Consider the following 16,594-nt stretch of genomic DNA (forward strand, 5'->3'; position numbering starts at 1 on the left):
ACCATAAGGTTTTTAATGGCGGGTTTTTCACAAGTGAACCACCAGGCCTATCTTAAGAGGTATTTCTGAGTGAACTGAAACCTCCAACCTTTTAGTTAGCAGCTGAACATGTTAACCATTTGCACCACCCAAGGGGAGTCCTGGTATGGCACTATGGGTTAATGCACTGGACTGCAAAGTTGGTTTGAACTGCAAGGTCAGTGGTTCAAGCTCACCAGTCACTCTTCACAATCATTCCTATGTTACAGTGTTGCTGCCACTGTGCCAATCCATCTCATTGAGGGTCTTCCTCTTTTATGTTGCCCCTCCACTTTACCAAGTATGATCTCCTTCTCCAGGGACTGATCCCTCCTGCTAATATGCCCGAAGTCTTATTATCTGTACTTCATTTCAAGACAGATTTGTTTGTTCATCTGGCTGTCCATGGTAATTTCAATATTTTTCACCAACACCATAATTCAAATGTATCGACTCTTCTCTGGTTTTCCTTATTCATTATCCAGCTTTCACATGCCTATGAGGTGACTGAAAATACTGTGGATTGGCTCAGGCATACTTTAATCCTTAAAGTGACATCTGTGTTCTTTAATACTATAAACAGGTCTCTTGCAACAGATTTGCCCAATGCAATATGTCATTTGATTTCTTGACTGCTGATTCCATGAGCATTGATTGTAGAAGCAAGGTAAATGAAATCCTTAACAACTTGAATCTTTTCTCCATTTATCATAATGTTGTTTATTGGTCCAGTTGTGAGGATTTTCATTATCTTTATATTGAGGTGTAATCTATACCGAAGGCTGTCATTTTTTATCTTCATCAATAAGTGCTTCAAGTCTTCTTAGCTTTCAGCAAGTAAGGGTATGTCATCTGCATATTGCAGGTTGCTAATGAGCCTTCCTCCAATCTTGATGCCACATTGTTCTTCATATATAGTACAGCTTCTTAGATTGTTCGCTCAGCACACAGTTGAAATAAATATGGTGAAATGATACAACCATGACACACACTTTTCTTGATTTTAAACTATTCAGTATCCCCTTGTTCTGTTCAAAAGACTACCTCTTGGTCTATGTACAGGTTCCACATGAGCACAATTAAGTGTTTTGGAATTCTCATTCTTTGCAACGGTACCCATTTTTGTTGCCATTAAGTTGATTCTGACTCATCGCCAACCCTGGATAGGACTTCCAAGCAACAACTTGTAGGTTTGAACTACCAACCTTGTGGTTGTTGTTGTTGTTGTCAGGTGCCATCGAGTCGGAACCAACTCATGGCGACTCCATGCACAGCAGAACGGAACAATGTCCGATCCTGGGCCAACCCCACCACCGCTGCCACACTTGATGCCATCAATGATGCCACCTGGCTGATCCATCTCGTTGGGGGTCTTCCTCTTTTTCTCTGACCCTCCATCTTACCCAGCATGACATCCTTCTCCAGCGGCTGTTCTCTCCTGAAAGTATGTCCAAAGTATGAGAGACAAAGCTTAGCCATCCTGGCCTCCAAGGAGCACTCTGGCTGCACTTCTTCCAAAATAGATCTATTGGTTCTTTTGGCAGCCCATGGCACTTTTAGTATTCTCCTCCAACACCACAACTCAAAGGCATCAATTCTTCTACAGTCTTCCTTATTCACTGTCCAGCTTTCACATCCATATGAGGTTATTGAAAATACCATGGCTTGGGTCAGGTGCACCTTAGTCCTCAAGCTGACATCTCTGCTCTTCAACACTTTAAAAAGTTCCTGAGCAGCAGATTTGCCCAGTGCAATATGTCATCTGATCTCTTGACTGCTGCTTCCATGAGTGTTGATAGTTGATACATGAAGAATGAAGTCCTTGACAACTTCAATCTTTCCTCCATTGATAAGAATGTTGTTTATTGGTCCAGTGGTGAGGATTTTTGTTTTCTTTACATTGAGATGCAATCCATACCGAAGGCTGTGCTCTTTGATCTTCATCAGTAAATGTTTTAAGTCCTCTTTACTTTCAGCAAGCAAAGTTGTATCATCTGCATATCGCAGGTTGTTAATGAGTCTTCCTCCAATCCTGACACCACGTTTTTCTTTACAGAACCCAGCTTCTCGTATTATTTGCTCAGCATACAGGTTGAATAAGTATGGTGAAAGAACACAACCTTGTCACATACCTTTCCCAATTTTAAAACATTCAGTGTTCCCATGCTCTGTTCGAACAACTGCTTCTTGGTCCAGGTACAGATTCCTCAGAAGTACAATTAAGTGTTCTGGAATACTCATACTTCTCAATGTTGTCCATAGCTTGTCATGATCCACACAATGAAAAACCTTTGCATAGTCAATAAAGCATAGGTAAACATCTTTCTGATAGTCTCTGCTTTCAGCCAAGATCCACCGGACATCAGCAATGATATCTCTCATTCCCCGGCCTCTTCTGAATCCAGCTTGAACCTCTGGAAGTTCTCTGTCAATGTATGATTGTAGCCGTTTCTGTATTACCTTTAGCAAAACTTTACTCGCTTGAGATATCAAAGAGATTGTCCGATGATTTCTGCATTCAGTTGGGTCACCTCTCTTTGGAATGGGCACAAATATGGATCTCTTCCAATCAGTTGGCCAGATGGTTGTCTTCCAAATTTCTTGTGGTTAGCAGTCTATTTGTTTATCCTACAGTGCCACACCTGGACCATAGCTATTAGACAAAATAAAAATTTGTTCACTTGAAGAGGTGGAGATCATTTATTGAGGAAAGCAAGTTACAAATTGCTGGAACCAACACAACTGGGTCTAACTGCCACATCCGACAATTGGCTTATCTCTGCAACCCACATGGAGAAGTTAAACCCGAGTAGGGACAACGGGAGATGAGAAATAAAGAAAGACACAAGACACATTTGAAATATAAAATAGTTGGGATCACTCTGATGTAGATACTGTGACACTGACCAAGGCAGCTAGTTTATTTAATACACAGCTCAAGGGGAGGTGCTTGGGGGAGGGAAAAGAATAACATCTGGTGTTTTGATGCATGCAGTAAGCGGACTTTGATAAGGAATGTAGTTGCTAGGGAAACAGAGATATAGGGCGGCTAGAATGTTGTGCAGGCTGAGCTGAAGGACATAGCTAAATACAAGGAAAGACCTTGCAAGTTTCCAGACCCATGAGGCTTTCTTGGGGGTAGGGGAGAGGGGCAGGAACTTTGACTAGGAAGTAGTCCGAGTTTCTGGACCACAACTGTTCAGTTGCAATCCTTCGGTTAAATTACCCCCAAGTCAGGGACCTTTGGCTCAGCTGCTCCCAACAGTTAATCATATATGCTATGATTTCATTTTGGTTAAAAACTCATGTGAATGTATGTTGTAGTTAAGTGTCATTGAGTCATATCACTCCTGTATATGGCTTTCACAGAGCGGCCGATGAGTTTGAACCACTAACCATGCAGTTAGCAGCAGGCCAGTGCTTATCCTACAGTGCCACACCAGGACTGTTTTAAAAAGACATAACAGAATATATACTAAAGTATGAATAATAGCAGTGTCTGGGTAACGGACAATGGTACTTTTTCTCTTATCTTCATTCATTCTTTCTTCATTGTACACATATGCTTTTATATGACAATAAAAGGTTATTTTTAAATGAAAAGAACACATGCCTAAAACAGAACTCCAGAGCTTCCTCAAAACCTGTTCCCTCCACTGCCCCCTCCCCCAGTCTTTTCCATCTCAGTGAATGGTTGGTTGCTCCATCTCTCCAAAGACTCATACCAGCAACCTTGCAGCCATCCACCACTCCTCTCTCTGTCATATGCCAGTCCCATGACTTACTTTAAAACATATCAAGAATCTGATCATTTCTCACTGCCTCCACCAGTGGGGGAAAAAAACACCCAGGAAATTCACAGAATGCACACAGATGGCCACTGAACTTCTGAAACAGTGCTCAGTTTTACTGAGCATCAGACACGTGCAAATTTCTTAAATGCCAAGGTGTCTTCTCTGCCTATCAAGTGGGCAAAGATTTCAAGAACAATGATACCCAGTGTTGGTGAGAAGTGTGGGGATAAAGCAGCATTTCCCCACATAGCGTGCAGTGACTGAGGCAGTACTTTAGTGGTTGTGTGCATGCGGGAGTTTCTACAGGGCTGGGTGCTAAGAGCCTGTTCTCACCTCTCCTGGCAGTCCCTTCCTTGAACCTGGGCAAGAAGCTGAGTGTGCCTCAAGACCTGATGATGGAGGAGCTGTCACTTCACAACAACCGGGGCTCCCTCCTCTTTCAGCAGAGGCAGCGCCGTGTGCAAAGGTTCACCTTTGAGCTTGCAGCCAACCAACGGGCAGTGAGTAGGCCCCCTCTGTGATCACAGAGAAACTGATGTCTAGAGAGGGCCTATGGTTAGTCTAAAGCTACACCGTGAGCCAGATGGATCTTTGCACTCCCCTCCCCCAGCTCCGCAAGTACCTCAAGCTCCAGCTCTGACAGTCTTATCAGACTGAGCCCTTGTCTTGCTGAGATCATGTGTAGGCCTCTTTGCCCAGGTATACAACATTAGGTGGATTTGGTGGGTGAGCTCCGAGTGAAGGGGCTCTGGCTTCTGCAAAAACTACTTTAGAATAGTTAGTTACATGCTTTGGGTTGGATCTGGATTTAGATGAGACTTGGGCTCAATCTAAGATGAGAAACACAGAATGCCTTTTTCTTTTCTTCCTTTCTGGAAAAAGGAAAAGGCTATATGCCTGTCTGTTGGTGGAGAAAGAAGACAAGAATGATTTAGGCCCAATCCTCAGAAAGGCAGTAGGCAGTTTCAGGTTCTTTGTATGAAGTCAGGGACATTCCAGCCAACCTACTCCACTCCACGTCTGGGTTGGACAGGAGGCAGAGGGGGTGATGTGGAAGAATAACAAAGGTAACATGTACCTGTCTTTGCTACGTGCAGAACACTGCTGTCACCTCATTTAATGCTGCTGGCAGAACTCTTTGAAGGAGAGATTATCATCATCCCCGTTTTGTAGAGAAGAAAACTGAGGCTTTCTTGCCCAGGGACAATATTACAATAGTAACTTGGAGTCTTCCTCTGCCCAGGTGCTGGGTTTAGCTCTGCACTATTAGCCACTCTTCCACATTTCCCAAAAGGTAGCGGGTAAGATTATGTCCGTATGAGGGGGGCTTCAAAATGTTCATAGAAAAACAGAATGAAAAGATAATAGTATTTTCCCACGAAGGGCCCCCGTGTTTTGTGGTGGGGAGAACTGTGGCCCCTGCTCCACTGAACTACCCTGTGGTGTTTTTGCCCCCACAGATCGTGGCCGGAAGCGCTAAGGGGCAAGTGACCAGAACGGCGGAGCCAGGGTCAGTGAGATCCGAGGTAGGGCCACGGGCGGGGGAGGTGGAAGGAAGGGGCCAGGGAAGCTCGGATGCTGCCACCTGCTGCCTCTGAGCGCCCACCCCTGTGCCCAGGCTGTCAACGGCCCCGAGGGTCAGGAGAATTTTCATTCGGAACTCAACATCTTCCCGCCCGGGCCTGGCGGCTCTGAGGACGCCCACTCCCAAGCCGCCCCAGTGGAGCGCGCCCGCACCCCCAGCGCCTTGGCGCCAGGTGAGTAGCTTTCCCGGGTCCTGGCTGGGAGCCGGGACCCTGAATGTCCGGGCAAGAAGTTAGTCCAGAGAGCGTCTAGTCCACCATCTTGTCCGGAACACGGAAGCCCAGAGAGGTTCAGTGACACGTCTAAAGTCACACAGTGACACGTCTAAAGTTCCTAAGACAGGAACCCGCGCCTAGAACTTCTAGCTCCTCTGTCCTAGTCCTCCAGTTTCCTGGGATGGGTAAGGGTCCCCTTTGCTGGGCAACGTTGGCATCACATACCCTACTCACCGCTGCTAGTTCGGGATTGGGGTCTGGGGAAGAATGGAGCAGGACTACCCTCCCGCCAGCTTCCGACTCGCCGGCTCTACCCGCAGGCTATACGGAGCCCCTGAAGGGAGTCCCACCCGAGAAGTTCAACCACACAGCCATCCCAAAGGGTTACCGCTGCCCCTGGCAGGAGTTCATCAGCTACCGGAATTACCATCACAGCGGCCTCAGGCCAACTCCTGTCCCCACAGACTACCGCAGTTTCAACAAGTAAGGCGGAGCGGGCTCGTGGGTACCACAACAGCAACCTACGTACGTGTACGCACGTTTCTACATGCCAATCTCTGTCCTGTTGTTGTTAAGTGCCGTTGAGTCGGTCCCAACTCATAGCAACCCTGTATGTGGTTTCTGAGAGCAGAAAACCTCAAATTTCTTTTACATAGCAGCTGGTGGGTTTGAACTGCGGAACTTGTAGTTCGCAGTCCGGTGCTGGCATTTTATGTACATTTATTCGGTTCTTGAATAAAAGTATATTAAAGTGTATATACATTTATTCAACAGCTGTATATCAGTATACACTGCATATACATTTCATGTATACCCACCGATAGTGACCATGTATAGGGTTTCTGAGGAGTGACTGGTGGGTTTGAACCACTGACCTTGTTGTTAGCAGTCCAGTGCTTACTCTACAATGACACACCAGAACTCTTAGCAACAACAACTCAATAAATGTATATAAAGTGTATATACGTTTGTTCAACAACTGTGTATCAATGTACATTTTATGTATATTTAATGTGCAGCCCACCCATAGCAACCCTGTATAGGGTTTCTGAGCAGTGACTGGTGGGTTTGAACCACCACCCTTGTTGTTAGCAGTCCAGTGCTTATTCTACAATGTCACACCAGAACTCTTAACAACTCAATAAATGTATGCCCCATACATATGCATTTATTCTACTCAGTAAATGTACTTTATATGCATTTATTGAGTTGTTGTTGTTGTTGTTAAGTGCCGTCGAGTTGGTTCCGACCCATAGCGACCCTGTACAGGGTTTCCGAGGGTGTAAATCTTTATGGGAGTAGAAAGCCTCATCTTTCTCCCGCGGAGCAGCTGGTAGTTTCGAACCGCTGACCTTAAGGTTCGCAGCCCGATTCGTAACTACTACGCTACTAGAGCTCCTTATTTATTGATATAGTCCAATAAATATACTTGGACTAAGTGGATGAACGTGCCACAATATTATTGGATCTTTGCCGTATTAGGGTAGGACACATACTACAACTGGCCTGTTCTACAGATGACAATACTGAGGCTCAGACATATCAAACGACTGCCCAAAGTCATAAAGCAAGGAAACAGCAGCAGGGCTTGGATTCAAGCCTGGGTTTGCCTAACTCTGGGCCCAGTTTCTTGTTCTGCATAATGGCTGTGCGCCGCCTCTCTGATGAACATCAGGTGTACGTTCTTCCTTGGGTGGGGGCCCTCATCTCATCAGTGCTAGGTGCACAGCCTTTTCCTCCCTATCATCAGTGGTTTGGAAGAGACCTGTTCTTGTTGGTTGCTGTAGAATCAATTCTCATTCATCGTGCCCCATATGTCAGTAGAACTGCCCCCAGGGCTTCCTCGGCTGTGATCTTTATGAGAGTAGATCACCAGGTCTTTCTTCTTGCAGAACTGCTGGTGGGTTTAAACACTCATCATTCAGTTAGCAGCAAAGCGCTTAACCAGTTCACCAGCAAATCTCCTTTAGAAGAGGCCTAGAGGGTAACTTTCAGGCTACCCCAAAAGGGGAGTGACAGTAGCATGCTGGCTGCCAGAGGTGACAGTGCCATGGAATGGTTTAGAGCTTGGACCCTCAATCTGGGCTCAAATGCAAACTCCTCGTCCGGCTGTGTGACCTTGGGCAAGCGTCTTAACTTCTCTGAGCCTCCATTTCCTTACCCCAAAACTGAGGCTAGTTATTTTATCGTAGTTATTTTATAGGATTGTTATGAGGATGACATGAGAAACCACAGTCAAAGTTTCTAGCAAGTAATAAACTTTCAATAAACAAATGGGGTCCTTGTGTGGTGCTGTAGGATAAGCACTGGACTGTTAACTGCAAGTTCGGTAGTTCAAATCCACCAGTTACTCCTCAGAATCCATACACAAGTCGCCATGAATCAGAACCAAAGTAACGGTACTTAACAATAAACAACAACAAATAAAGAATGGTGGTGGTGGTGTGATGTGCCCTGGAGTTGGTTCCAACTCAAACCCTGTACAGGGTTTCCAAGGCTTTACGGGAGCAGAAAGCCTCATCTGTCTCCCACGGAACAGCTGGTAGTTTTGAACTGCTGACTTTGAGATTTACAGCCCGATTTGTAACCACTATGCAACCAGAGCACCTTACAATAAAGAATTGTTGTTGTTGTTGTGAAGTGCCACCGAGTCCGTTCCGACCCATAGCGACCCTGTACAGGGTTTCCAAGGGTGTTAGCTATTATTATTATTATTGTAATCCCTGGGTAGTGTATATGGGTAAGTGCTCATAACTAGACTAATTGTTGATGATTTGAACCCACTCAGGAAGAGAAGGAAGGTCTGGTGATTTACTTTTAGAAAGTCACAAACTTAAAAGCCTGATGGCGCACAGTTCTACTCTGCAATACGTGGGATCACCAAGAGTCAAAATCGACTCAATGACAGATGGTAAATTATTATTACTCTTATTTGCAGGCTGAAATCATGAGAAAACTACCAGGGCAGAATTTGGAAGGGGTAAACTTAGCGTTCTATCTCTGGGCCCTAAAACAAGCCATAAGAACATCGAGAAGACTTGGCGCTAGAGAAAGGCCTTAGGGCGGGAGATATATTTCAACAGCAATTGGCTTTCTTGGCCTGATGCTATTTCTGGATATGTTCCGCTGGCTTGGGCTGCATTAAGTGAGGAGGAGGAGGGTCCACAGAGAGGAGGTCCCAGTCCAGCTCTTCTGGCACCTGCTCAGGCCACACATGGAGACCATGTCTGTCAGAAGGCTAGGCACCAGGACCTGGCTAGGTCTGGAGACCAGGCCACATGAGGCAGGGCTGAGGACCTGGGACTGGTCAGCCTTGAGGTAGAATGGCTCCGGAGAGATGTGCTTAGCCACAAACAGCTGAATGGCCAGGGAAGAATTGCATCAATGGATGTTGTTCAAGCCACGAGCCATGGCAGACCTTGGAGTTGTTGCCATCCAGGCAGCACTGACTTCTCACTCCTCCCAGTTATTAAAACCCCCAGAAGACTTTCATTCCTGGCAGGCAGCTTCCAAGCTAGCCAGTTTGGGTCCCAACCTCCACCCTTGCATGACAGGCTGAGGCACATTCTCTGAGAGTGTCTTAGGCAGGCCACAACCCAACCCTCTTTGGGGACAGAAGGGGCAAATAAGCACAGAGAAGAAGAATGGCAGTGTTGGTGGTCAAGCTTGTGTCAGACTCAGGGCTCTGGGCTCTCAGTCAAGGGCCGAACTTGAGGCCTGCTCAGCTTGGAACCTTCCCAACCTGCTCGTGGGGCCTGGCTGTTATTGCCAAAGCTGCGGTGGTCCAGGCAGAAAACTTTCCTCCTGGACCCCAGGCACTGACCCATGGTTTGCCTTTCTGCCCAGGGGTGAGCACTTTCCTCTCCCCACTGGTCCCAGACTATGGAGCAAACACTACATGTAGGGCTCCTTTTTATTCTTAAAAGGATTTTTTTTTTTAAAAAAAAGTTTCTTTTAAAGCAATTTCATATATAAAAAAGAGACAATTACAGATAAAACTAGGGCCTCTTGCCATTGTCTTCCACTCCTAGTTCTCTCCCCAAAGGTCACACTGTTGTTGGGTTGGCATGGTTGATTTAAAATTTTTTCATATAAAATTTTCGAACAGCTACATACCTGTAGAGAGTCCAGGTGTGGCGCTGTGGGTTAATGCGCCAGATTGCAAAGCTGTTTGAACTGCAAGGTCGGTGGTTCAAGCTTACCACCTGCTCCTCAGAAACCCTATATAGGGTCGCTATGGGTTGGAACCAACTCTACAGCACTTAATAACAACAACATACTTGTAGGGGACATGGTTTTGTTTGTGTGGCTGTGTGTATTTTAAAACTTTGCATTTCAATCTGCAAATTGTTCTTTTCCATTCAACACGATGTTATTGACATCTACCGTACTTTATACGGATTGTTTTAGTTCTGTCATGTGAGTAGTCTTCATTTGTTTGTCCATTCCTCCACTGATAGGCACTAAGGTGTTCCTAGTTCTTCATTAATTCAGGCCTCACACTGGCCTCTTTGTGCATATGGGCCAATGCTTTACACATTTTCAGATCAAAAAGTCTTCCAAGGTTGTTGTTGGGCCCTACTGTGGCACTGTAGGATCAGTACTAGACTGCTTAACTGCAAAGTCAGCAGTTCAAACCCACTAGCCGTTCTCAGAAACCCTATACAGGGTCACCAACAGTGGAAACTGACTTGGCAGCACACACTATCCAGTCAACTCCCAACTCATGGCGACCTCCTGCCCAACATAAACCAGACTATTGTTATCCATTAGCTGATTTTGGAAGTAGCTCACCAGGCCTTTCTTCCTTGTTCATCTTAGGATAGCTACTTCGCTGAAACCTGTTCAGTCCTACAACATCACACAAGCCTCCTCTGCCAGACGGTAGTGGCTGCGCTTCAAGTGCACTGACTGGGAATTAAACCCAGACCTCTGAGAGTTCCACCACTGAGTTATGACTGCTTTCTACCTCTAAGGTAGCAACGTTGATTTGCCCTCCAAGTAGCAGCATACATGTGAAACTTTATTCCCCACCATCTTACCAAATTTGCCCCTGTTGTTAAGTGCCACTGAGTCAGTTCTGACTCCCAGCGACCCTCTATAGGGTTTCTAAGGAGTGACTGGTGGGCTTGAACCATAGGCCTTATGATTACTAGCCAAGTGCTTATCCTGCAGTGCCACACCAGGACTCCAAATTCTCCCTGTTGTTGTTAAGTGCCATCGAGTTGGTCCCAACTCATAGCAACCCTGTATATGAGTTCCAAGGAGCGGCTGGTGAGCTTGAACTGCCAGCCTAGTGGATCAAACTGACATTTCGGCCCAGCACATCGACCACAGTGCCACACCAGGACTCCAGATTTGCCCTACTCTCAAATTATTTCATTTTGCAAGTCTCATGGGTGAGAAAAGGAGTTCTGGTAGCGTAGTGGTTATGAATCAGGCTGTGAACCGCAAGGTCAGCAGTTCGAAACTACCAACTGTTCCGCGGGAGAAAGATGAGGCGTTCTGCTCCCGTAAAGATACACAGCCTTGGAAACCCTGTACAGGGTCGCTATGAGTCGGAACCGACTCCACAGCACATAACCACCACCACTGTGGGTGAGAAATGATGTGTCCTTTTGTCATTTTCCTTCCCGATTTCAAGGCTCTTCCTCCCTGTTCCTCTCTCCCTTTTGTGGGTGTGGTGTTCAAAGAGGAGTTGATAAGAGGAAGAAATGCTCGAATTCCAACTCTACCCTTCTTGGGTGTACTTAAGAGAGGCCTAGAGTTTAGCTTGAAGGAGCCTTGGTGGTACTGTGGCTTAAGCACTGGGCTGCTAACCACAAGGTCGGTGGTTCAAACTCACTAGTCACTCTTCGGGATAAAGAGGAGGCTGTCTACTCCTGCAAAGATTTGTAGCTGTGGAGACCCTATGGAGCAGTACTGCTGTGGACTACAGGGTCACTGTGAGTAAGAATTGATTCCACAGCACTGGGTTTTCGGAGGTTTTAATGTTTATCCTAGGACAAGTCAGTTCTAAATTTAAGACTTCAGTATCCTTCCTGAGCAATACACTGCCCCCTCTAGTGGCAGTCTCGAGAATGGGCAGAAAGAGAGAAACCTGTCCAAGGAAGTTCAACCAGCAGCCCACCCTCCTTGACGCTTTTCTTTCCCCAGGACCCCAGTGCCATTTGGAGGACCCCTTGCTGGGGAGATTGCTTCCAGTGCTGGCATGCCCTTTGCCCCAGAGCTCATCAGTGGTTTGGAACTCCTCCGTCGAAGACCCAACTTCAACAGAGTGGCACAGGGCTGGGTTCGCCACCTCCCAGAGTCCGAGGAGCTGTAGACCCAGCTAGAATCTTCAACTCCCCAACCTTGGGGTTCGGGTAACACCTGGAGCTCAGACTAGTGGACACACAAAGCCTTATTGCAAGTGGCATCTAAGGTCACACACTTCATCAGTCACCCCAAAATGGTTCTGCTTCAAAATCCCCTGGGGATGTTGTTTCATATGCCTGAGCTGACAGCTTCAGAATCTCCTAGTTAGGGCTTTTTTGTTAGTAAGCAACTCTGCTATGTGATTCCATTGCAACTTGTCCATGATTGATACCTGTAGGAGTCCTCATCACGGATGGAATCCACCTCCGTGTCCCAACTCCTTCCCACCTTAGTACTCCACCTTGTACTCTGACAGCTTTGATGTTACTTCTGTGGGTTGGGTTTGTTTCTGCTCACAGCAACCCCTTGTGACTGAGTAGAACTCACTACTAGGGTTTCCTAGGCTATCATTTTATTTTTTTTTAACTTTTTATTGTGAATTGAGTGAAGGTTTACAGAACACATCAGTTCCCTATCCAACAATTCACACTCATTTTAAATCATTGATTGCAATGTAACATCCCTTGTCCCACTTCCTCCCTGTGTTCCCCATTTCTGTTCCTCCTTCTTCCCTAACCTTTCTGAACTGCATCCTTGGGGAAATACTGCTAGGCTGTAATCTCCATGGGAGCCAATTGCTAGGTCTTCTCTCCCACAGAGCTAGCTGTTGGGTGGGTTCAAACAGGCAATCTTTTGGTTAGCAGCCAAGTGCTTAACAGCTGCAACACCAGGGCTTATTAACTAATGCTGATCGTTAGAATGTCTTTCTTTTTACTAAGATGCAGTTGGTCTCCAGCCATCTCTTCATGCTCTCAACATTCATCACCTACAGTTTGCTAGACCCTTTGCTGAACCTGTGGAGTGGGTGCTGGTGAATAACCTCACTTTTCACCTAGAGGAGGGAAAGACATTTGGGAAGACATATTTATAAAGCACTGTTGCTGTTGTTTAAGTGCTGTCGAATTGGCACCGACTCATAGCAACCCTGTGTATGGTTTCCAAGGAGCAGCTTGTGGGCTCGAACCATTGCTTATCCTATAACACCATACCAGGACTCCTATAAATCAGTAAGTCACCCTAAAATTCCCTTGTTGTTGCTAAGTACCGTCAAGTCAGTTCTGACCCATAGCTACCCTGCATAGGGTTTCCAAGGAGCGACTGGTGAGCTTGAACCACCAAGCTTGTAGTTCAAATGGCTTTGCAGTCTGGCGCATTAACTTACAGCGCCACACCAAAATTCCCTAGAGCATGCTAATTGGCAATCAAGGACCAAAGTGCTGTGAGGCTGAGCACTCTCCTTAATAAATGGAGAGATACACCATTCTCATAGATGGAAAGATTCAATATTGTTACCATGTCAATTCTATACAAATTGAACTACAGGGACAATTCTAATCATAGTCCTATCAGAAAATGACAAGTTGAGTTTAGCATATATATGGAAATGCAAAGAACCTAGAAAATCCAAAGCAATCTGTACAAGAAAGACAGTGGCAGAAAACGTTCACTCCCTGACTTCAAGACATACATTATCAGAATAACGTGGCTCGGTGTCCTGGAATTACACAGGAAGAAATTGTTGGATTTCTTTTGCTGTGTATATTCTCAACAACAGTAACAAAAAGTAAATTGTAACAACAAAAAAAACCAATGTGGTGCTTGATGAAGACCAACCAACAGATACAATGGAACAGAATAGAGAGCCTAGAACCAGCCCCATTTATACAGGCACTTCATTGTTGACAACTTGACTGTCAAAAATGGTGATGTGTGTTGTGATGCTGGGAGTTATGTCTCCGGTATTTCAAGTATCAGCAAGGTCACCTATGGTGGACAGATTTCAGCAGAGCTTCCAAACTAAGACAGACTAGGAAGAAGGTATAGACAGTCCACTTCGAGAGATTAGCCACTAGTCCTGGTGTGATGCCATAGGATAAGCACTCGACCTCAAGATCAGTTTGAACCACAAGGTCGGTGGTTCAAACTCACCAGTGGCTCATAGGAAACCCTAAACAGGGTTGCTGAGTCGGAACCAACTCAATGGCACTTAACAACAACAACCTTATGAATAGCAGAACATTGTCTGATAAAAAGCTGCAAGGTTGGAAGGCACTCAAAATACGACTCGGGAAGAGTTGCTTTCTCAACATAGTTAAGTGCCATCAAGTCAGTTCTGACTCATAGTGATCCTGTATAGGGTTTCTGAGGAGCAACTGGTGGATTTGAAGAGTTGACCTTTTGGTTAGCAGTCCAGTGCTTATCCTATAGCACCACCTCAAAGTAGAGTTGACCTTAATATGAATGGAATAAAGCTTTCAGGTCCTTCATTTGCTGATGTGACATGCCTCAAAACGAGAAAAAGCCACAAGCATGCATTAATAATCAGAACGTGGAATGTATGAAGTATATCTAGGAATATCATAAATAAAAAATGAAGTGGAATGCATAAAGATGGAGATCTTTGGCATTAGTGAGTTGAAATGGATTGGTACAATCATATACCAAGAATAACAAAATGAAAAGGAAGTATCACATTCATCTTTAAAAAGAGTATTGAAATTTACCAATGCCAATGATGAAGAAATGGGAGATGTTTACCTACTTCTGCAGTTTGAAATTGATCAAACGTGCAACCCAAAGGAGCATTGTAAGTGACTGGTGATAAGAATGTGATAATTGGAAACAGAGGAAGGATCAGATTGTTGGAAAATATGGCCTTGGTGATAGAAAAAATGCTGAAAATTGCATGATAAAATTTTGCAAGATCAACGACTTATTCATCACAAATAATTTTAATGACAACATTAACAGCAATGTAGACTTCACCAGATGCAATGAATACACAGGAACCAACTACAATCAACTAGGTCTGTTGAAAGAGGCTTTGAAATACTTTGAATATCAAAGATCATAGCCTTCAGTATGGATTAAACCTCAATATAAAGAAAAAAATTCTCACAACTGTACCAATAAAAATAACATCATGATAAAAGGAGAAAAGACTGAAGTTGTCAAAGACTTAATTTTGTTTGGATCCACAATCAACACTCATGGAAGCAGCAGCCAAGAAATGAGACATAATGCATTAGGCAAATCTGCTGCACAAGACCTCTTTAAAGTGTTCAAGAGCAAAGATGTCAGTTTGAGGACTAAGGCACACATGACCCAAGCCACGGTATTTTCAATAGCCTCAAAGGCATGTAAAAGTTGGACAATGAGTAAGGATCACTGCAGAAGAATTAAAATACATAATTCAATGTATTTGAATGATGGTGTTGGAGAATAATATTGAAAGTACCATAGACTGCCAGAGCAAACAAATGTTAGAAGTACAGCCAGAATGCTTCTTAGAAGCTGGGAGAGTGAGATTGTCTCTCGTACTTTGGGCATTTTATCAGGAGGAGCAGTCCCTGTAGCAGGACATCATGCTTGGTAAAGTGGAGGGTCAGCAAAAATAGGAAGACACTCCCCTTCCCCTGCTGCCCCCAATGCTATGGACTGATAACTGCAATAGGCTTCACATACCAATTGTGAGGATGGTGCAGAAACAGGCAGTGTTTCCTTGTTATGCATAGATAGGGTGACTATGAGTCGGAATCAACTCAATGGTCCCTAACAACACAACAATTGAGTACCTATTCTATACCACAATATATACTGGATTATGGCTTTTAATTTTTTTTAAATCCATAATTAGTACACAAAAATTAGAATGTCCTCTTTCTCAAAAAGGCAAGGCAAGAGTATACAGTTGAATAGTTATATACATGGAAGATCACTGAACTTAGCAATTAAAAAGCTAGACATCAGGAATCACATATGCCTTTTAGATATATTGGTTACAAATCTTTTACATGCCCCAAAATACACAAAACAAAACCCTCTCAAACCAAACAAAAAGAAAACCAAACAAACTAGAAAGGGTGTAAACATGCTTGAAGTACTCCACATTGCTTCACAATTGATAATACTACAAATAAAATGAAATTTTCTAAGTGCTCCTAGCTTAATTTAAAAAAAAGAAAAGGGATGGGGTGTGAAGCCTGGTAGAGGAAAACAAACCCTCCAAAAGCTCTCCAAACCTAAACAGGGTGACATGCAGGACCTGGACATTTCTCAAGTATACATTTTAGGGAAAAGTGACATGTATCAAATATACATTTCAGGAAAAATGGATTTGTAGCAAATTTTGCCTGTTCTTTTCAAAATGACTTCAAGCTACCAATTTATAAGCACCACGTGTTAAGTGTCTTCTGTGTATTCTCTTAATCTCACAAACCTCTGATGTGAGAGTACTAAACAGGCCTGGAATGAACACAAGTAAAACTGTCTAAAACATTCACATTTACAGACAACTTGTTTCCAACTTCCACTTCACTCACTAGGTTCAGCTACCCAAGAAAAAAGAAAATAAAAATCTAGAAATAAATTAATGACAACATTTGGAAAATTGACCCGTTTTAATTATTTTAAAAACAAAACACATCACATTTCCTTTACCCTCTACAATTCAGTTATAGCCAAACATTCTAAGACCAAACCGATCGTCCTCTGCCCGGCAGCAAAGACTGAAGTGAGATGCTGAAGACACAGGAAGGTGAATGCTAGGATCGGGGTTCCAGCTGG

General features: G+C 44.4%; 1 protein-coding gene across 1 annotated transcript in view; it reads left to right on the plus strand.

Moving 5' to 3' along the window:
* The window catches only part of MYOZ3 (myozenin 3), a 35,023-nt gene extending 23,087 nt beyond the window's left edge, over positions 1–11,936 (plus strand). The window contains exons 3-7 of the mRNA XM_006863943.1: positions 4,158–4,312; positions 5,273–5,338; positions 5,431–5,569; positions 5,932–6,094; positions 11,768–11,936. Of these exons, the coding sequence (XP_006864005.1) occupies positions 4,158–4,312; positions 5,273–5,338; positions 5,431–5,569; positions 5,932–6,094; positions 11,768–11,936 (692 nt within the window). The remainder of the gene's footprint in view (positions 1–4,157; positions 4,313–5,272; positions 5,339–5,430; positions 5,570–5,931; positions 6,095–11,767) is intronic.
* Positions 11,937–16,594: the final 4,658 nt, after the last annotated feature.

Source organism: Chrysochloris asiatica, unplaced genomic scaffold (genome assembly GCF_000296735.1).
Source record: "Chrysochloris asiatica unplaced genomic scaffold, ChrAsi1.0 scaffold00057, whole genome shotgun sequence".
NCBI lineage: Eukaryota > Metazoa > Chordata > Mammalia > Afrosoricida > Chrysochloridae > Chrysochloris > Chrysochloris asiatica.